Source organism: Psittacula echo (assembly GCF_963264785.1).
Source record: "Psittacula echo genome assembly, chromosome: 4".
Lineage (NCBI taxonomy): Eukaryota > Metazoa > Chordata > Aves > Psittaciformes > Psittacidae > Psittacula > Psittacula echo.
In genome coordinates this window covers 15,577,905-15,599,864 of record NC_137738.1, presented here as the reverse complement: position 1 = coordinate 15,599,864, position 21,960 = coordinate 15,577,905, and the positions used below count along the sequence as shown (strand labels likewise).

Sequence of the window (21,960 nt, the reverse complement as noted above, 5' to 3'; positions counted from 1 at the left end):
AAATCTTGCAGGTAAATGTCTACATTCAGTTGAAACCACTGAGCTAAAAGAAGTCCCAGATTTCAGAACAACATTCTATCAAACCCAGATTTTCTAGAAATCCATTTCAGTGCATGTCTGATGTATGCCAAGATCTCGTGCGTAGCTTTCTACACATTAAATGCACAATCTGGTTCACAGTCATGGAGTAGTACATGAGTGCTAATACTCATTTTAATATAACCACAAGCAGAGAGTGCTCACAGAAGACCTTGTGCTTACACGGGACTTCTGTCTTATTTTAAAGTATAATGCTTTGGATTGAGTCCTTTTCAGCACAAAATGTTTTAATTTGATATCCAGCATTTCCCTTCTCTTTTCTGATCAAGTAAAGTGTCAAGATGAAGATTACCTTAATCACACCATTGGGTTGGGAGGGCTCTGACCATTTGAGCAATAGGGCCCTGCCATTTTCTTTCTTCTCCACAGTGAAGTTGCTCAGGCCACTGGGTGAAGCTTCCAACGTGCGTACAGATGTCCAGGGGCTTGAAACCTGCCCAGCCTTGTTTACAGCTACGATATGAACATGATATGTTGTGAAAGGTCTCAATCCAAATAAATGAGCCTGATGCTTTGTTCCCTGAAGTAAGAATAAAGATGTTTGAGTTAGTTAAAAAAGTCATCAGCATCTGTGGTTCATGTCACTTGGAAAATGAGGTCTCAGCTCTGGGTTGCTTCTGACTGCCTTGCAGAATCCCATCTGATTACTGGGATTTTTTTTTTATGGTGGGTTTTCATAACTGAACCTCAAAAAGGAACTCTTAGGCTTTTAAAAATTATCTGTCATTATGGTAGAGCTTTTACAGCTGACTCCTGGGGAGTCCAAATCTCAGCTAGCAAACAACTTACAGTTCATTCAGGAGGTGTCCGAGCGTTGCTTAGTGAGGATGGGAGTGCCTGGTACTCTGAAGTATTCAATGTATAAACCTGTGATATATGAGTGACTCCTACCCCTACAGAATCCTTATGCATCTTGTGTGTAGGCATGACATTTGATAGGCATGCTGTCTTGTTCTAGCTACTTAGAGCACTGTAATCTGGAAAGACAACAGTGTTTCCAAGAGCACAGTTTCATTTCCTTACTGAAAACAAACCCCTTTCTTTTTAAAAAGGGGAGAGGGAGGGAATAACATGGTTCCTATGTTCCTGCCTTCTAAAGATGTCAGATGAAATAGAGTCATGAGGTAAGACAATTGTGGGGCAACCCGCTGCCTTACAAAGCACCCTTCCAGTTTCTCCAGGTTGGAGGAAGCAGCCACACTACTGATGGGGATGCAAGCAAAGTGGGTGAGACCCTCCTGGGTGCCAGGGTAGAGACCGGAGGAGCATGGCTATCCATGAATCCTACCAGGCTATGCCAGGGCTCTTCCACTATGCCAGAAGGGGGCACTTCAATCGCAGTTCATGCCTTTATCCAGGTAACCCCAGAGGGCGTCTGACACAAACCTGAACCCACTCGGATATGAGGCAAAACGAGCCTCATATCAAATTCCAACCTAGGCGGGAAGGCGATGCAAGTGTACTGTTATTCAGTATTATAACTGCCATGACAGACACTATGTCAAGCAAAGAATAGGAGTAACACATTTCAGGAGGAAACTGTTCATATTTATCTCATTGGAGGAGTGAGGAAGAAAGGAGTTCAGCTGATCACCGCTATATTTAACTCAGGTTTAATGATGCTTTTGCATTAATTATATAGATCTCAAGAAAGGGAGTGCAGGAATTCAGGTTCCTGCAGCAACAGCTCAAGTCAATTTCCCTGTTTCAGTAAGTCATATTAAGTTGTTAAATGCTAACACTTCCAATTGTTTAATATTTAAACATTTGTTAAGCTATCAGACTCAGAAACAAATTTTAAAGAAATATTAATTTATTTTTTTAAATATTAAAAGTTAAGAGCATAAATATTTAAATAGTTATTTCCTCACAATGAGTTAGTCTTTCAGATAAATATTGCACAGCATTTGAATGACCAGTATGAATATTAAATCTGAAGATGCCACAAGTACAGATTATAAACATACTTTTCTGATAAATGATTCCTTTTTCTGTTAAACAGGACAAACACTAGCAAGATTAATAATGCAAAAAAGTGTAATTCTTTGTTAGGAATTCCCAGTCATCACTGCCAAAAAAGCATAAGCTCAAATGCAAATAGCAATCACCTCAAACAGATTATATACGAAAAAGCTCTGGCTGCTCTGGGACATTTAGAGATATCTTTTGTCATAAGAAACATGGAAAGCATGTGGGCTATAAAGCAAAAACATATGTATATTGTCAATAGCAGCACCTGTTCAATTACAGTTTATTTCAGTATGGAGAATTTAGTTCAGCCCCTAGATGGCAATACTATCAAACACTTTTTGTAACACAAGTACTTAATGATTAACAACGTGCGCTCAGTCATCCAACATACTCAAGGCAGCCATTAAAAAAATAACAAAACTGATTTCATTATAGATTCTTTTAATAAACATTTATGGCTTAGATCCTTGAAAGTGGAAGCGTTCAAACGGCCATAGCCAAAAAAACCCTATACAGTCAAATGTAAAATTATGAACTGCGGGTTAAAGAACAGAGCTCAAATTGAAGTTCATGCTTAGCATAAAAATCTGGCATCAGAAATTATGTTGGCACAAAACGTGATTAAAATTAGCTTTACAATTGGATGTAGTCTGTATTAATAGTTTTTATGAGGACAGTTTTCTATTAGGTTTTCAAAACAGAACTTTTAAAAGCCTAAAATTTACATCCACTGTTTGGGGGTAGGGACAGGAGTAAGAGAGCACACAACATTAAATTACTGCCCCTGAACTGCTACACAGAGGCTCTCCAAAGGTACAAATGCATTCTAACATACATCATAAAAAAAAATAGCTCTGCTTTCTAATCAGCTGCATCATCAGGGTGGGCTTTTGTGACAGCAAGGCTATAAAGCACTTGATTTCTTTTCTTGATCAGAAAACCAGCATAGTTTCCATTACCCTCTACTATTTTCCCACTAAACCCCAAGATTTAATTATTTACAATCCTCACCACAATTTGAAATGAAACAAGGATGGAGGGATTTCCTTGCCTGCAGTTCATCATGTTCTCTGGAGACTGCTAACCCATTCCTTCCAGGGATGACTTTTATCCCTGGTTCCTACAGATACTTCTTGAAGAGCAAACGGTTTACATGTATTTTTTTCTTTCATTTGGTTTTGAAGTAAGCTCAAGGGATGTACTCCCAGAATAGAGAGCCATGGTTTCTCCCCCTGCACTGCTGCCATTGCCATTTGTGAATTTGCTCAGCTCAAAGGCTGATGCTGAAAAGAGGATGGATGGCAGACTCAGTGCTTCATTTTAAGCATTACTTTATGACTTCCCATGCCACTTTCAGCCTAGAAATACTGTCCTGCTGGAATGGTCAATTCAGGATAGCAAAATCTACCTTGCATAGGATAGCACTGTAACCTTATCCTCAGCGGACAATGACACAGCCTTAAACAGGAGCAGAATCAAAATCATTGCCTGGAATAGTCTCACAGTCTTTTGTCTACAAAGCCATGAACTCATATATCCCATGTTTACACACTGCTAACAGTCTGGATCTCATTCACCACTAAAAGCAAACCAAAAAATAAAACTGTAATGTGAAAATTAAGATGATCATAGACTGTCTGACCATGAAATCCAATGGACAGCAAGCCCATGCCATCCTTTCTCTGTCTCCTACTGCAAAGCATTCCCACCTATTCAGTCATTAAATTAGGAGTAATCCAGCAAACACTTAAGTTTAAGGCTCATCCTTTCTATGCAAACACTACAGAAAGTGCCAGTCCTCTTTCCTTGTGCAGCCCTGGCAGCACCACCACCACTACTCCAAGGAGAACTACACCTTTGTGTCTCTTGTGTAAAATGCTTCCAGTGGCAGCACAAGCTGTTAACAGCAACAAATACACTCCTCATCTAATTCAGCTCTTCAAACTGTAAATTAGGATAAAAGTTACTTAAAGTAAAAATCTTGTTTTAACACATTTTTCAAAACAAGAGAACACGAATCATGAATAATGTATTGGTAAAGATTTGCTTCAGATTGCATTTTTTGTTTGTTTGGTTTTTAATTCATGAGCACAGAAGTCACTTAAAGCCTGGAAATAAATTAACATAGTCTTTCATGCCATTCAATGGCAGCAGCATCCATAATACAAGGTGCCTGCCTGCCTTCCTCCCTACCTCTTGGCCTTCCTCCTGGGCATCGGCAAGGCCATGCAGTCTTCAACGTTCGATGATTTTACATTGCCTACTGTGATTGCTTTTGACTACTTGAAGTGCCCCTAAGGTGGGAAGAGGGTCAAGAAGTCTTTGTAGGTTGAAAATGATCAAAAAATAGCATTGATCTGTAGCTGTCAATAATACACAAGTGGACTCCTTGCACAAATGTTTAAACTGCATACAACTACACAACCTAGTCATCTTTGAATCTATTGATCTGATGAAGCAGCACTTTCCAGTGGTGATGCTCTGGGCTTTTCCTCTTTTTTCCAAGGGACGCCAGCTTACCCAGCTTCTCAGGTCTCAGGGCATGAGATCAAAATGTGACAGATACACCAGAAGATCTCTGAGCTACGGAAAAGCTGCCCAAAAGGGAGCTTGAATATCTGTTCCTTCTTCAGGGGTAATCATCAAAACTCAAACAAGCCATCAGCAGTCATGTTAAGGTTAGGCTTTGATTTCTTCTCTCTCCCTATCTTCTCTCAGTACAGTAATATCTATTTGGCAGGTAGCTGGCTCATTCGTGACTACCACACTGCTAATAGTAGTAGTCGCAATGCAGGGATCCAAACTTGTTCTTTCATAACCCACAGGTATAAATGATGGGAAGATAATTCAGTATGACTTTCCTTTGTCTAGAGAGGCAGAGATGCTGAATTCTTCCTGGACAAGGAAGGAGAAAGCTATGGTCTCCTGGTAGGGAGAACGTTAAGTCCAACCATCTTCCAATGCCAATTTTCAAACTCTCCATTAAGGAACTCAAACAGATTCTTCCACAAATGACAGAAGTGACACTAAATGCTTGGGATTTTACTAAGAGACTCAGTTTATCCTCACCTTTGTTGTTATCCTCCTATCCAGTTACCCATTGAATCCAAATTCTGCATGTATGTCATGCAAATTCATTTCTGCAAAGCACTGGGAGCACTTTCAACTTGATGCTGACGTTCACTGTTTCTTAACCCCTACTTTCACCCTAAAAAGTGCATTAAGTTCATATTCAGATGTAATCCCTAACTTGTCCTTTAGGTTGTTTACCTTCTCGGGCTTATATCATGCACACTGTGTCTTTTTCATTTAAAAAAATCTATTCTACTCTATTTCTAAAACCTTATGCTCAAGTTCACAAGGATATAACTTATGGATACATGAGTAATCTGAGTCCCCTCCTGCAGCAGTGTGGATTGGAATATAAATTATTCCCACGTTAGTACTGAAAAATCTCAAAGGTGAGGCAAACAGAGACCAAAGTGTTCTTCATTGATAAGTAGAAGGACAGGATGATTGCTGTGTCTGTGGTATTAACAAGCCAATTAAGCTGGTATAAACATCTACTGTGTGTGCTTCAAAGGCTGCCAGAAGTGATGAAGATCGTTGGAAGAAGTAAATGACCCCCAAAGACCACCACCACAATTTTGTACGCATATGGGGAAACTTTCTAGAAGAATGATGTAATATATAAATAGCCTCATGAATATGCATGTGTGTGCATAATGAATATGTATGCTTAGTGACTATATAAGGATGGCTTGTTTAGCAATTCAGGGACACACGTTAGGAGGAGCTATCCCATGTATCCCGGTGCTGCAATAAAGAATACCTGCTTGTCAACTTGAAAACTTTGTTGGCAAGTTTGCTCCTGGAGTTTTCTCTGAATCATCATTTTACCTGAAATTATCTTGCCTAGGGATGACCAGAATTTCCATTTTTACTACAAATTTATTATTTATTAAATTATTTATTTTCCTTCCAATTTGTGTAATTTTTTTCTGTTTCTTTTTTTTAAATTTCACTCCTCAAATTTTACATTTTAAGAACTTTGAATTTCATTTTAGAATTTAAAAATTGCCTTTCAACAAGTGTTTTTCATTTATGATCATTATATAATTTTACCAACAGACCTTCAACAGTAGTAAGATGTACCTCACTGGTGATACCTTTCTTATTATTTATATACCATAAAAATTATCTTGGATCTGGTGTATTAAATAGATTTTTTTGGTTTTCAACTTTAAAAATGTTCATGTAATTTATTTCTAAAACAAATGGTAGGTTTGACATCAACATCAAAGTCATCTACCCTCTGTGACCCCATGTTCCTGTCCTTTCCTAAGAGTACTATGCTAGCAGCTACTTTTAATGAGAACCCTGTTTCGTTCAGTACATAACTGAATCATCAGTTGTGTGACTAGTTCTACATGGGCCTGTGGACTATACCAGGAAGAAACCTTTAGAAACAACAGTAACCCAAGTTTAAAACGTTCTGCAAACAACAACAATTAATACCTGATATAGAACTATTGCACTGCAATTCATTTCCCTCCTTTCTGACAGGCTGCAAGGAACTGTGAATTGCATGTAGCTGAATCAGTCACAAAGAAAACTGGGATGCTTTGCACATTAAAATGAAATCAAGTACATTTAGCAAGCTACATTCAGTAAGGGTGTTGGTCTTTGGGTAGCAGTGCACTTTTAAACTGCCAACAGTGTTGCACTTCTTGTGACTCCTCTCTTCTTTCATAATGATTTAAAATTCATCAAACATTACTGAATGCCACTTTCTCAAAAATGCATTCATATCTGTATTTGTTTCATTTGTACTAAGAAATATTGAAATCCAAAAAGAGGTTTTTCTGCATGTTTAAAGAGATCAAATAAACCAAAATATCAACAACATGACATTCCACTATAGACACCATCTAGAGGACAATGTCAACATGTTTTCCTAACATTAATATTTTATTTCTAACAATACTCACAAGACCTACTGTATAATAACCCATAGTTTTCCACCTTCTTTCTTCCCCCCCCATTTTTCCACTTTTAACCATGTTTATTATTTCTTTGCATGAGAAAGTGATGCTGAAGAAGCAGCCCTCTTTATAAACTAGATACCTAATGGGACTGTATCTGAAATAAATAGCATTCAGTTTTTGCTTCAGATTCTGCCTGTCTTATTTTGAAGAGAATGTTAGTCTAGCTCTTCATATCTAGGAGAAAGCATAAGGTATCATTCAGGTTAAGTAAGGATGGCAGATTTGAACTGACCAAAAACAAAGGTCAGGGAAAACAGTCACGTGCTTTGGGGAGAGCTGATGGGAGTGAGAGAGGATAGAGCACATGCGTCAGCAAAGACTTTATGGTATATTAAATCCAGCATCATATCAAAACAATGGCAAACCCATTAGGACTGAGTTGGAAGGTTTTTGTGGTGTTGCAAATTCACACGCTGAATAATCTGGGATCTGCATAAACTCATCAAGGCATTGCAGCACCTGCAATTTGTTCAGTCTGCCTTGGTCACAGGAAGAACTGGAATGAATGATCCCTCAGGTGGAGCTTTATAAACAGAGATAGAAATGTGCCTGCAGGGAAGGTAAAAAGCTAGGAAAGATAAGCACACAAACTGGCTGAGGTTTGGATCTCTACATTACAACTAGTGCACTCATAAAGCTGAACTCCAGGAACATGTTTAAAGTAAGTACCACACGCAATGCTCCGGCTGAGCAGCAACTTTCCATCCACTATTTGTTAACATTTAGGAGCAGCGTTCTTCTCATGGATTTGTTCTATGTTGTCTGTCAGCACAGCAAGTGAAAGAAAAGAAACTACTGTTGTAAACAGCAGCTAGAGCCTAAGGGTTCAAACCTGCAAATGGTAGGGGGTACATCCCTTACTATGAAGCTTTGGGGGGTTAATGTTAAATTTTTCCTAACACCATGAACCGCATTTTCCATTTGACATATCAGCTGATGGCCAGAATGAAGTTAGATGCTTTTGTGAGGACAAAAAATCTAGACTGCCACATCCATGCAGTCAGTGTCTTCTTAGACTCAAATAGGTTTTATTTCTTTTTCTAGTTACGTCTGGATTGGCAGACGTTTTACAGAAGGGCTTTTGTCATTTTAAACCAATGTAATGAAATTTGGGATATTTTTGTCTCCATAAAAATGTATTATTTATATACCTGAACCTCTCAAGGTATCTTATAGCAATCAGTTTTGCTCTGCTGTAGAAAGAACATGCCCTTGTCATTATCAAATGTTTTGGCTTTTGGTTAAATTTGAAGTTATGTTTTTCAAGCATTCACATTGCTCCTCTATGACATCTGTGACTCCATATATCTCTGCCATAAACTGCCTTCTGCATCTTCTTTTAAAGAAGGAAGAAAAGTGGCTCTGAACGCTATAAAACTTCTCCAACCCGATCTTAAAATGACCTGAAGGTTTCTGTGTTCTGTCAAATCTGAAAAAAAGACAGTTTGGCTGTTGTTTTGGTGAAAACAGAGGGGAACCCCCCTTAATTTTCCCCTATAAAAGCAACTGTTTTCAATTTTTGCCATTGTACAGCTCCACAGCCATAAAATGGGGAAAGAGAAATGTAAAGAGGAAAAAAAAGAGTTTGAAGCAATCTTTATGGGTCTTGTACAAGGACAATCTGAATCTTAACATAGATTGCAGGTGAATTCCCGCATCAGTTTCCTTGAAAATGCCACTTAATGTCAGTTGCGTTCCATAAAATTAAGACTTTGCAGTTATATATGACTTTTCATCATTGGATCTTGCATCATATTACAAACATTAATTAATTAAGTCTCAGGATATCCCCCTGTGTTACTGTGTGCAGCTTCAGGAAACTCATTATTATTTCAGCTCCCATTTTATACAGGTACAATAAATGTGTCATATCATTGATCAATGCAAGCTTACTTTATTCTCTTTTCTCAATTATTCTGAGTCCTTTTCTCTCTTGCCCAACACATGCAAAAATCCCCAGTTGTAGCTGCTGCTAAGCAGAGGAAGATAACACAGCCTCAAGGCAATTTACGGTTTTAAATCCCTGCTTTCTGCCAACACAATGGGAAATAAAAGCAACATTTGAAAGGAGACTAAAACGTTTTTACTTCCTACTGTTTTATTCCTTTTTCCCTGCCCTGTACTGAACAGTCCCAGTTTTTCATTCAAACTTTGTCTGCTATGTGTATAATCACTTCTGAGGGATATTAAAAGGTAAGCACAAATAATTTATGCTACATTATAAGGCCAAAGTTTAGTATAACTGTCACCTTTAAGCCTAACCAAGAAGTATACAAACCCCTACCTCTTGAATGTCTTGCCTTCATCAGGTGTTTCTTCCCTTAATGCTTTACACTCCCTAAAAGAATACATGCGCTCCAAATAAAGACTCTTCTGTAGCTGAAAGTTCAGCCTATCTTCTGAATATTAGCAGAGGATATTGATTAGACCATATTTCTCAGCAAAGCACAGCTCTTCATCAAAATACTGATAAGTTCAGCAGAGATCTGAGACCTTCCTCACAGAACTGTGGGTTGTTCCCCAAGTTTGGAGTAGGTGATTGCTACAGAGGATCCCTGCCCCTGCTCATCATAGCAACTACTGGAAACCCTCAACAAGTAGTCTGAAAAGTCCCTATGGCCCATGCTCATAAAAGGAACAAAAATCTTGTTTTCCCATTGCAGCTGTTATGGACATCACTGTAGACAAAAATAATGAGGTCTGACAAAGTTTAAGTTTATACTGAAGATTTAATGTCTTGAAACCAAGTGAACCTGGTGGATGGATGAACTTTCAGATCCTCCTAGGACCATATGGATAGTTTCACTTTTAAACATTAATGCATAAATAAGCCAGAGTATTTAATCATGTCTTTTCATTAGTCCTTTCTAGTGTGGCTCGGGCTTCTCAGTGCAAGGCTGCTGATAGAAGAGAAGATGATCTGATCTGCTTGTAACTTGCACAAGCAACATGCAGTAGTTAGGGAAGAGATGAAAGATGTCAATGCTTAAATATTACTTGAAAGCTGAAGCTTAACAAGTTTAGTTCAGATTCTGCATTTTCCTTGGATTTTTAAGTTATTTGGGAAATTAAAATGGACCACTAAGTCAACAGATATATAGTTGACCTTAGTACAAAACAAATGGTGATGATGTCAGAATTGAAAATGTCTCTACAGCACATTATTGACTCCAGCATATTAAATTTTAAATCCACTAGTTTCACTGTCTCATTTATTGATCAGCTGCATGTATGCATGTTATAAATGAGCAATTCAAAAAGAAATTACTACAATTTAGTCATTTTGGGGGAGACTTGCAAATGTATTCAAGATGAAGATAGACATTACGGGAAACAGTCAGAGCTCCTACATTCTGACACAAAACTTGCTTAGCTAGTGTCCTCTGTTATTTTCTGTGCAGAGGAAGGGAGGTTCTTCCAAAAGGAAAGTCAAATGTTTATGTTTAACTTCTGTTTTGAACAGCCCATCAGAGAAGCCTCACCCTCTCTCAAGACAGACAGCCTAGCCTGCACTGACCATCTGAGGTAAGTTCTTAGAATTCAGAGCTGTGACTTTTGCTTAAACTCACTTAAGACTCAAGTGAACTCAACTCCTGAAGACTCAAGAAGCCCGTGGCAACATTTTCAGCCACCACATAGCAACGGACCATACAGCTGAAGTCCTCCTTTTTTTCTAAGGTGAAACAGAAAACTATCAGTAGCATCAGAAGCCAAACAGCAGCAGTTTCAAAATGCTGCAAAATCAGTGGAAGCTTCCTTTCGTCTTTTCAAGGATCCTGCATCAGGGTCTTCATGAGTAGAAGAATGAAACTAAATGGTGCATGTAGATGGTTTTCAACCAGAACAGGGTTTGGGTTTAGTTGATCCATAATATTGAAGCAAACATCCCTGACACCTGCATAGGTCAACATGTTGGCAATGAGATGATGTTACTCAAGTCAGTGTGGTTTAAAATCTCCATTAAAACTCTCAAATCAATTAGAGATGATTTGTTTACAAAGGAATTGAAAGGGTTGTGGTGCTTTTATGCAGGACAAGAAAGCTTAAAAAATTCATATGCTAAAGAACTGGTGCAATTTTTTGTCTCAGAAATGTTGTATTTTACAAGCCACATGTTCTCAGCTCTAGTTGTCCTCAAAGGGGGCATTGTATTTGACAGCAAAGCAACTAGAGCTCAAACTATTGTGTTACCTGGTGGAAAAGGTGGTGTTTTTATCTCATTTGTTCTCAGGGTCTCTATTTAGTCTTTTTAGGCCAGGACTGTCCAGTAACATTAAGCACAGCACTTAAATATTTCACTGTATTAAGCTACAACTACAGCATAAATCTCATGATCTATTGGTACATCACGGGTCTAGCATTTCTAGCATAGACTAGAATTAGAGAAAATCTAAATTATCATCTGCCTTAAACCCCTGAAAACAATAAAAAATAATTTAATGATACCATAATGATGAGAGTTATACTTCATTTCATCTGGGAAAAGAAGTCTTCCAGAATTCTCACTAATTCTTTTTTTTAAAGCTTGTTGAAATATATGAGCTCTGCAAAGTTTCATTCATTGTGTTTGTGTAGAGAAAAGTTTTCTTTATAGCAAAAATAGAGAAAATTTATCAGTGCAAGGAGTCCACTTCCCTCACACTCTTGCTTTATTAAACCTGCATTTGCAATTCTGATCTTGTGAACAACTGCAAACTTGGTGCTTTTTCTTGCAGGCACTACAGTAACATCTCCACACTGCATGGAGCATTTGGCTCAGGCTGGGAACTCTGCTCTGTTTGGGAAAAAGACTTGATGCATTCAGACCTGCAGGAAACAGACTTGGAAGAACATCTGAAGCAAAATTCAAAAGCAAAATGAGTAATGATTTGTGATATACCCAGTAGGTTAAATACATTCTGGGGCTGTTCATCAGTCCTGAATATATAACTCCTAGGAGGCCTTTTGGCACAGACAGCACACAGTCCAGGAGCCTCATTCAGATGGACCATACTCCAGCAGTAACATCATGTCTATGTTGGGATGCTGTGGGCACCTACATGCTGAAGTCTACATGCTTCTGTATGTAGGCATACACACTACATACAGAAGAAAGGTGGAGCAGCCATAGATTAGTTTAAAAAAGACATTCTATAGCTCCAAAGTCAAAGAGTTTAGGGGAGGATACTGTGCGGCTGCTCTTGCACTAGTCATAGGTTGCCCTAAGTGGATGTTTGTCTCCTAAGCCTTTACCTGCATAACTACGTAGCCTCCAGTAATGTAAGACCTTTAAAGGACATTACCTGACTGAAGCGGAGTCCTGCCTGTTGTAAGGACTGCAGGCCCCACAGAATATTTGCAAGTAGAAACAAGTTCTTAACAAAGATCTGAAAAAGGTAAAAGTTATTTTCTATTAGACCCTCAGGATGGGAATTAATTCCTGCTCCCTATATCACTCATCATAGTCTTTAAATGTGCTTTTACAAAGTAAGGCTTGTGAAGGGAAAGGAAAGGTGGAAGAAACAGTTTACACAGTTTTGGTGGAGCGGGTAAAGCAGCCTGCGGTTGCCAGAGGTGTAAAAGAAGATGTTTGATGCCCCAAAGGTTGTAACATGGCACCTGATAATACAGTAAGAGAAAATCCTCTGAATCTGGTAGCAACTTGCAAGGGGTTCTTTCAGCAAGCCCTTCACTTCATGGGTACAAACCTTCTCTCCACGCTCACAGTATTTTTGGCATTCATAATGCAGTTCAATGAGCATATCCTTTCCATACCTTCCAGCCTACCAGATGCCGGGGGGGGGGGGAGGGGCATCTGTACCAATCTCTCTTTTTTTAAAGACTGTAGAGATTTTGTTTAATGAATGCTACAGAAACAGACTAAAAAATACAAAGCAGTTTTAACAGGTAAACAGTTAAGCAATAAAATCCATCCATTACAAGTGCATGTGAGTACAAAACACTTAGATGTTCCAGATCCCATGTGGCAAGCATTTCTGTAACTTCGGTCAGATAAAAAGTTCAAGCTGCTGAGGGAAATACTTGTAGTCTGTGACAGGATAAATTCATCAACCGGACTTTGTTTCCTTCTAATACAGATTACTACCCCACAAATTGCACATAACAGATTTTCAGACTAGCATCCTCTGAACAGTCTACTACTTCTTGCCTTTGGTTTCTTTGGAAACCAATGAACCAACCAACCATAAATTATGTATGTTTTGGTACTTTCATTTGTGATCACACTGCTACTGAGAAGCAGGAAGGACAGATACAAAGACTGTTTTGAACTACACTGAATCTGATTAGCTGTCTGAATTTGGGCTCAATTTAAATTTATCAAGATTAAATGCCCCCTTTCATCTTTCTCCTGTTCCACACATGATGAGACCTTCACACTATTCAGAAACTGTGCTATGTTTGAAGACAAATACAAGAGCTGCCTGTCAGCTCATTCACCAACCAGCCAACCCAGTCAGCAAGCTCACAATCTCCCTTCTTCTGTTCATCTGTGTGACATCGCCTAGTTGTGTTCTCAACATTGCCCAAACGCATTTCAACCAGCAGGAAGATCCAGCTGGAACTTGCAAGGCTGTGGAAGTTTCTGTCTTCAATAAATGCATAGGCAAGGGAAACAGCATCTCCTGCTGCTCAGCAGACCCAGCACTGAGGTCAAAGGGAACTGAGGTGGGGTGCAGCACTCCTTGGCTTCCAGCAACCTGGTACAGACCATTCCAAGTGCACCTCCCCTGGTAACATGGCTGTGCTAGGTTAGGCTATTTTACCAAAAGGTCTGCCGTATATACGAACTATTAAGATCTTCACATGGTTTAAAGTAGAAGTGGTCAAACTCAATATTCCAAATTGCATTGATTATAAACTTAGGTGATTTTTTTCCTCTTGTATGGCTGTCTCAGAGTTTTTCCTTTACAAACTGAATAATTGCATGAGTGTTTTAGAAATGAAATCTCATTGGCTAATTATTCACTTCATTTATTTACAATTTAATTTCCACATTGTATGATGAATCACCAGAATCAGTCAGTTATGCATCTGCTGACTGGATAACTACTTTCATTTTGGTTTTAATAACAAATACGTTACACCTATTTTGAATCATTTTTTAGGATTGCTGACTCTGTTAGCAGAATTCACAGAGCTTTGGAGCTTTGGAATTATTTTAATACTCTGCAATTCTCCAAACAGTCTGAAAAACTACAGAAAGTCCCATTATGATCCAAAAGAATAAAAACAATGCTTCAGTTTGAAAAGAGAGCCCCATTTTGGATTCCTTTTTCATACCCAGTTAACTTTATATACAGTTACAGCATAATGTGGTAATAAATTTATACCTCTCCATTGTCACCTGTTCAAAATGCATTGGAATATTCAGTATATTTTTTTTCTGCTTTTAGATCTCTATCACAGCCTGTGTGAGAACTGGAATAAATAATAAGCAGCCACGTTCTCCCACCCTGGAAAAGTTCCAGAAGGGAAAGGGCTCTTGACATTACAGAGCTAAAGGAGTTTTCAAGACACTTTTCATTTCCATATTTGTTCTTTTGTATGCTAGGTTGCCTGCCATTATGTTTATGTAATTCTGACAGTGTTCTTAATGACACACTAACAGATTGTAAAACACGCTGCTGGCATTTACTTGCTTTTTATATTTTTAAAACAATGTCCTTCATGTAACAGTAGTTAAGCGCGGCAGAAGGACATCATTAGAGCCATGGTTAAACTGTAATTTACACCATTAGGAAGGCAGGAGCAATTTTTATTGCCTGGCAATTTTCTTGCTGAAATATTTGGACCATATGGCTCAATTTGTGTAATAACCTTAATTTCAGCACCCTTCAGGTCTGCCTCCATCTCCTACGGAATGGTAAAATGCGGTTTAGCAGAAAAGGCAACTGTCTATACTTAGAGAGTTGAGATTAATAACATGTCACGTCCTGTTTTTGGTGAAGGAATTCAAACAGCAGCCAGATGGTATCTCTACAAATAACTGTCAGGGGTCTTGATCTAATCAATACAATGTATTAATACATCTCCCCTCGCTGCTTCTCGAGGGGCTAGCGTGCAACATCTGGAAAGATTGGGGGGACCGCCAAGTAGAAAGCTGATCCTTTTCAGAATCAAACTGAGCCCAATTAATTTTTCATGTATACTTGATAACTGTTTCATAATGAGCTATGCGTCTTGACGGAGTTAGGGTTGGTGGCATGAGCAGCTTGTGCTTCCTATCCCCATTCAGTCCACTTACAGAAACCAACCCATTAATCAAACTATCTGGCATAAAACTGAAATCTCAGCTCAGCAAGAGATCAGTAACCATCATTAAAAAAAAAAAGAAAGAAAGGCAACAACAAAGACCCCACCACAGAACAAGGCTTTAGTGGGCAAAAGTATCCAGGCATGACATTAGTAATTACTTTAATACAAAACAAACTCAGAACCGTACTCACCTGGGAGGCACCTATAACACAAAACTTAATATTACCTTCCTGTCAAAAAGAAACATTTAAGTCCATTAAAAATACACTGCCATTCTGCTTTCTGGATACAGGAGCCATCTGGCCCCTATTCACCACAATTGCTATTCTAGTCTCAAAAATATAGTGCTGCAAATTAACAGACACCCATTTCCACTTCCAAAGAGCTTTCTGTCAATAACCTTATGTTTAGCAATGTGCAGGAATTAGGGTCTTGTCCCCTAAAAAAACCAAAAGAGTGTGGCAAGATTATACTTGCATTCCAGTGATTTTTGTAAAGCCTGAAAGGAGGAGAGAGAGAGGTCATTTGGCAGGCAAAAAAAGGGAGACTGCAACAAGCATAGATGAGATGAGCTTGAATGAGGCTGTGAAGCTGAGTGATGGAAATGGATTCAAAAGGGAGTAGTAAAGAGAAAGGACAGGAGGTCAGCTGAGAATACTAAACTTATTTTGCATAGGACACCCCGTGGCTGTTTGATGAGAATGACATTGGTGGCTGTAGACCTGGATTAGATTCAAATGGAGTCCCCAGCGGTACGAGGCTCTACGTTATATTACCAGTTCCCATGAGAAAAGAGGTAGGATTCTCTGTTTACTAAAATGACCCAATGTGTGTTAAAATACCCTATGAAATACAGGCATATGAGATAACACTTCTCAGACAATTAGGATAAAAGACCTTCTATGTGGAGGGAAGTGAGGCAGGGGGATAAGATGGGGGGGGGTGTGGAGTGGACTTTCTAAATATCAGATGAAGAATTCCTGTATCTGTAGCTGCTGGGCATGACCCTGGGGATTTTTGGGGAGCTGCCCTATGACTTTAACAACAAAGACCGTTCTCTTGGTGTTGCCTGATATGTTCACTTAAGCATGTTGGTTAAACATGAATTAAAATCTAGTCAAATCCAATTAAGCATTTTAAAACAGATACCTAATTTGAAAAACAGCTGTACATATTATCCAACAAATTTCTGTCTCCTCCTACTTATACATGAAAAAGCATCTGTAGCTTACCAAAACCTTGGTTTTAAAGCAGATTTAGTACACTCGCACACAACATGGCACAAAGGGAAGAACGTTCCTTTCATTTTATCTTCCTATCAATGTACACTTAATGAAGGGAAGTTTTGTGGGGGTTTCTGTTTTGTTGATTTTGCTTCTAAAAATGAGACCATATGCTGTCAAAGATATTTTTCTACAGAGCCTGATTAGTTTAATTTTATTCTCAACTGAAATGCAAGACTTGCAGAAAAAAAACTGTAGAGAAAAGCATAAATATAAAGAATAGACAAAAACATACCTAGAGAAACAGCACAAGGAGGATCTGTACAATCTCATTTTAGGCATTTGCCCTTAGGCTTTGCCACATGGTCACCTTTTCTCTTATCACAGTATCACAGTATCACAGTATGTTAGAGATTGGAAGGGACCTCAAAAGATCATCTAGTCCAACCCCCCTGCCAGAGCAGGAACACCTAGATAAGGTCGCACAGGAATGTGTCCAGGCGGGTTTTGAATGTCTCCAGAGAAGGAGACTCCACAACCCCCCTGGGCAGCCTGTTCCAGTGTTCTGTCACCCTCACTGAGAAGAAGTTTCTTCTCAAGTTTAAGTGGAACCTCTTGTGTTCCAGTTTATACCCATTACCCCTTGTCTTATCATTGTTTGCCAATGTGCACAAACTGAAAAGATTACCACTTCCACCACCATCTTTCTGTCAGAGGGTACCACCTTTTGAATCTACCAACTGACCTCATCCTATCGTGTGGGTTAGGAAAGACTAGCTGATTAAAACCAACCACATGCTTTTGTCTGACACATACCAGTAGTAGCACACAAATGCACTAGAGGAAAACAGTCCTGTGTGAACAATTACAGCCCAAGGATGGTAAAGGTTTATGCCTTAGCTGCTCTGGAGCTTTCATGGTCTATAAATTTCTATGGTCTATATTCATGCTTCTAACCAGGTTAGATGCTTGAAGTCAGACATTGCAAATATCTCTCAAAAGACCTAATTCTATGTGTTTTGCTCATCAAATAAAGACAGACCTGTGGAGTGGGTGAAAACTGGATCTTGCACAAGGAGAACCCAAGGATAAAATACACTAGATCTTTCCAAATAGTCAACTAATTCATTTGTAGAAAAAAATTACCTATTGATCCAGGCTTTCTGGTTTAGTCAATCTAGGGTGTGTGGTTAGGCACGGTCAGACATAACCCTATCAGTGGTTTTACTTCCACCAGCCCAAAACTTTATCAAAGGGCAAAGTTAACTTTGTGTTGCACAGAGAATTAGGGAGAAAATATTCAGGAGAAAATGTGGTGAAATAAACTCCTTTGCTGTAACCTTCACTAATTTAAGTCACCAGTTGGCTGACAACATATTAAGACCTGACAGACACCAGATAAACCTTTCTCCGCTACCCCACATCCTAACTCACAAGGATTCTTCGTTTCTTGGCAAAATTCCATCAGAGTCTAAAGCTGTTTCTGTGGCTGCCGGCAGCATCAAGGAGACACTGAAGTGGCCTTGCTTACAGCAAAGATGGTTTAAATAGAAGAGCTGAAGCCTCTCTCTTTCTTTCTTACCATTCTGATCCAGTTCTATTACCACAGTACTTCAAAATCATCACAGTTGTGCAACTATCCATTTCATCCTTTCTGCTGTAATTATGCAATTCTGCATGTCTGTCTTGATAGGTGGGGCTTACAGAAGCACTTAATCAGTTTCTGGAGGAGCATCAGTAGTGCCAATCCAAATGCTTATTTAAACAGAGCTGTAGTGCCAAATCCAACATATTCTGCAGCAGCATGGAGACAACAGAATCTGTGAGATACAGATTGCCTCACACTATTTTTTGTCTTAGCAGCCTTCAATGTGAAGAAGCATTTGTCCTGTATTAATCCTGTGTAAGCTTAACAGGTCTAGCTGGGCTTTCCTGGCAATTAAAACAATTACAGCGATTCCAGTACAAGCCCTTCCTGAAACTGCACTAACAAGGCTTGGAATCTTAAAACCTGCATTTAAATCAGATTATTCATTTGCAAACCCATCACATACAGCACATGTATAGTAGGTGTGGGTCATTTCATTGGAACGAGAAAGCAAATGTCTCTATACATGAGAGGTCACCAGTTGTTGTAAGTTAAAACCTTTTCACTGTTAGGCATAATTAAAATACTCTGACAGTGGTTTCAGTAATTTAAACATTGCAGTATTGTTGTAATATTTTTCTAGGCTTCAAGAGTTCACAATTGTTTGGTCCAATCAAATCTGGGAACACTGGAGAAGTTATCACCCATCAAGGTAATTACTTTCAAGTTGAAATAATTACTCCATCAATGTTAATGGTCTTTCAACTTCAATAAAGCACTCACCTGCCGATAATCACAGCTAACCTCTTGCTCTCATGCAATTCCCTCTCTATTTAGCAGGTTATATTACAGCCGTTAGAGTGGTCACTTGTCCTGAACAGCTGCTGAATTTCACTTTGATCAGCTGTGAACCATAAAAAAATTGGTCATCTGTGTATGATTTCCCCCTAACCCATAAACCCTTGCAGAGCTAAGGAGATGATCTTTTGGCTGGATTAGGGCACTGCTGAGCACCATCTTGTTTCTGGTTGTGGCTACTTTTCACTCACCAACAGCAGCACAGTAGCCTAATTAACTTTTGCCCTCCTCTGCAGTTTACAGCTTTCATTCTTCACTAAGTAGCACATATTCTGAATTTATGGCATGTGCAGGGATTCCTCCATTTACATCATTCCTCCATCTTTTCATCAGTGAAGTCCATTTCCCAGGCATGTATAAAAAAAAAGTTTCACTGGTCCTTCTTTTTGGCATGTTTTTCCTACAGTCTTCATCCTTTTTTTTTATAAGGAAGTTGTCAAGTACAGTCCTGAATACTGCACTACTGAATAATGTTTACAAGAAAGTTTGTAACTATGTGGTTTCTCATCTGTAATGCTGCCATATGTTTACTGGTGTATATGAGGAAAGAGAAATGAAGGATCACACACAGATATATTATTTCTGAGTGCGAATAGTAGGAAGGAACTAACTCTGGATGCAAGATGCCAGATAGCTGTAAAATCCTGCATAGGAGGCATGTGTATATGGCAGCACTGGCCATTTAAGATTATTTCTGATAAGCACGTTGCACTTTTACATACACTCTGCTGAGGTGGATTTGCCACACTGAGGCCTTGATTCTACATGATAATTATTTAGGGCACTACCCATAGCAGGCAGATTCTTTTCTTTATAACCCTCATCTCTGGCTGGTTTTAATTCTCCAATCACATATTCTGACATTTTCTACTCATCTTCTTGGCTTTGAATTCTCCTGCTCCTGATAAACAACAAAACACTTGATATAATTGTCACAGCAGAAACAGCATTACACATCCATAAAACATTGATCAAGAAAAAGTCCAAACTTACCCACAGTTTTATCTCACAGCAATATTTGGAATAGAGCAGTTAAAGAGCTGTTATGCTTTGATGCCATTTGGCAGGTAGTGGCTTTATAAAGAAATCAGCTCTGGGTTCTGTGTTCACAAGCTTAAGCCCTAAGCACAGGACTGAGAAACATAAAGTGACAATCTAGTCGCTTCATGCTGATTTCTGTAAATGAGAACTTACTGTCAGTCCATTAGGCTATAAACACATCTGCCTCATATTAATACTGTCAATAAGAGATTAAATATCATTCTTGCTTTAGAGGGTTAAAATGACCTGGGAAGACAATTGTGGGAGACACTTGTACTGCTGTAACCAGTCTTGACATGTCTTTGTTCTGCAAATAAACTAGAATGTCAGTTTAACTTGCTGTCACCTAACATCTGTCACTACAGTCCTGGCCAAACATGCTAGGGAAATGGGTGACACTGCAAAGCATCAAAATGGTTCACGTGTACTTCAGTTGCTTCTAATGGTGCACGGAGATCCTCCTTCTGTCTGAGCTGCAGCTGCTTTTGCTCTTAGAACTGAATTCTCATCTTTATCTCCATAGGCAGCATAAAATTTCAAGGGGTCAGCAATAACCTGAAGGTACAGACAGTGTACCTTTGGCACATTAATTTAAATACAGCTTAATGCACCTTAACTGGGGAGTGAATAGCTGCAGTTTGGGAAGGTAGAGTGGATAAGTCTGTCAAATTGTTTGAAAACCCAGAAGATGCTTCTTATTTGGCTCTGGAAATGGATGGAAACGAAGCTGTCAAATTAGAACACTCTTCAGGGATATTAGTGAGAGCTTAATTTGCATCCTGCAGTGTCACAAGGATTGTATTTCTAGACCGAGTTTTGGTAAAGCTTTATGTCCTATGGCAGGCAACCAGGATGCAAATCACAAGAGCAAGGGTGGGATCAGCTACTGTGATTCTAGCAGTGCTTTTTTTCTGGAATAATATAATGGGATAAGGATAGAATCTAACATATTAAATAAAGGACCAAACTCACTGCTCACTTAATACTTTAAGTCTTGCTTGTAACATGGACGCTTGTGTGAGAAAATGACTAATGGCATATCCCACAAGAGAGCTCCAATAGAGGTGCTTTAGGAAATGAAATGATTTAGCCTAGTACCCCTGAAAGCTATATTTTAAAGGTGCAGAAGTTTAATCATTGGAATGCTAGCTCCTTCAAGAAAATTACATTTTAATTAAAGTGTCTCATTCACAAAGCTACAGTAAAGGGTATATCAGCAGCTTCATGATAAAATTCTATTTTTAAGGGGTTATAACTTTGAAAGTTTGTATCCAGGTTTTTGCCTGCTGGGATAATTGACCTGACCTCCTGAAGACATCTTTGATAACACGACTTTGTGCACTTTATGTCAATAACTTTGATTCAAGCTTTAGCTGTTCTGCTATATTCAGAAGAGTTAGGATTCAGACCTCAGCTACTTGGCATAAATCAGCAACAACTCTACTGAGTTAATGTAGTTGCAGCACCTTAAAGTGAGTGCAACTGAGGGAAAAGCTGTGCAGAAACATTTCTCCTGAAAGGGAAGTATAATATTTTAAAATAAAAAAGAGTATAAAACATAATAATCAATAAGTGTTCATGACAAAGGAGAGTAGAAAAAACATGCAAGGCAGCTTTGCTGCAACGCTTACTAGAACAGCTATCCATATGCTGCCAGAATGTCATTTTGATTCAGGATAGTGTTTGGGGAAAATAAAGGATTTTGGAGCCAGGAAAATACTAATTCTGTAAATAATAGCTTGTTAATTTAAAAGGCTTTTAACTGATATTATTAAAGAAACACAGTGTGGCAACATCATTTAAAAGACCATTTTGGTAGGTTTTATTACCCACAATACAACCATCTTGGACATTTTCTGTTGTTATTGGCATGCTT

General features: G+C 38.8%; 1 protein-coding gene across 1 annotated transcript in view; it reads right to left on the bottom strand.

Annotated features, from left to right (window-relative positions):
• The window catches only part of USH2A (usherin), a gene marked incomplete at both ends in the record, with an annotated part of 378,822 nt that overhangs the window by 24,616 nt on the left and 332,246 nt on the right, over nucleotides 1-21,960 (bottom strand). The window contains one exon of the mRNA XM_080614877.1: nucleotides 392-619. Within this exon, the coding sequence (XP_080471003.1) occupies nucleotides 392-619 (228 nt within the window). The remainder of the gene's footprint in view (nucleotides 1-391; nucleotides 620-21,960) is intronic.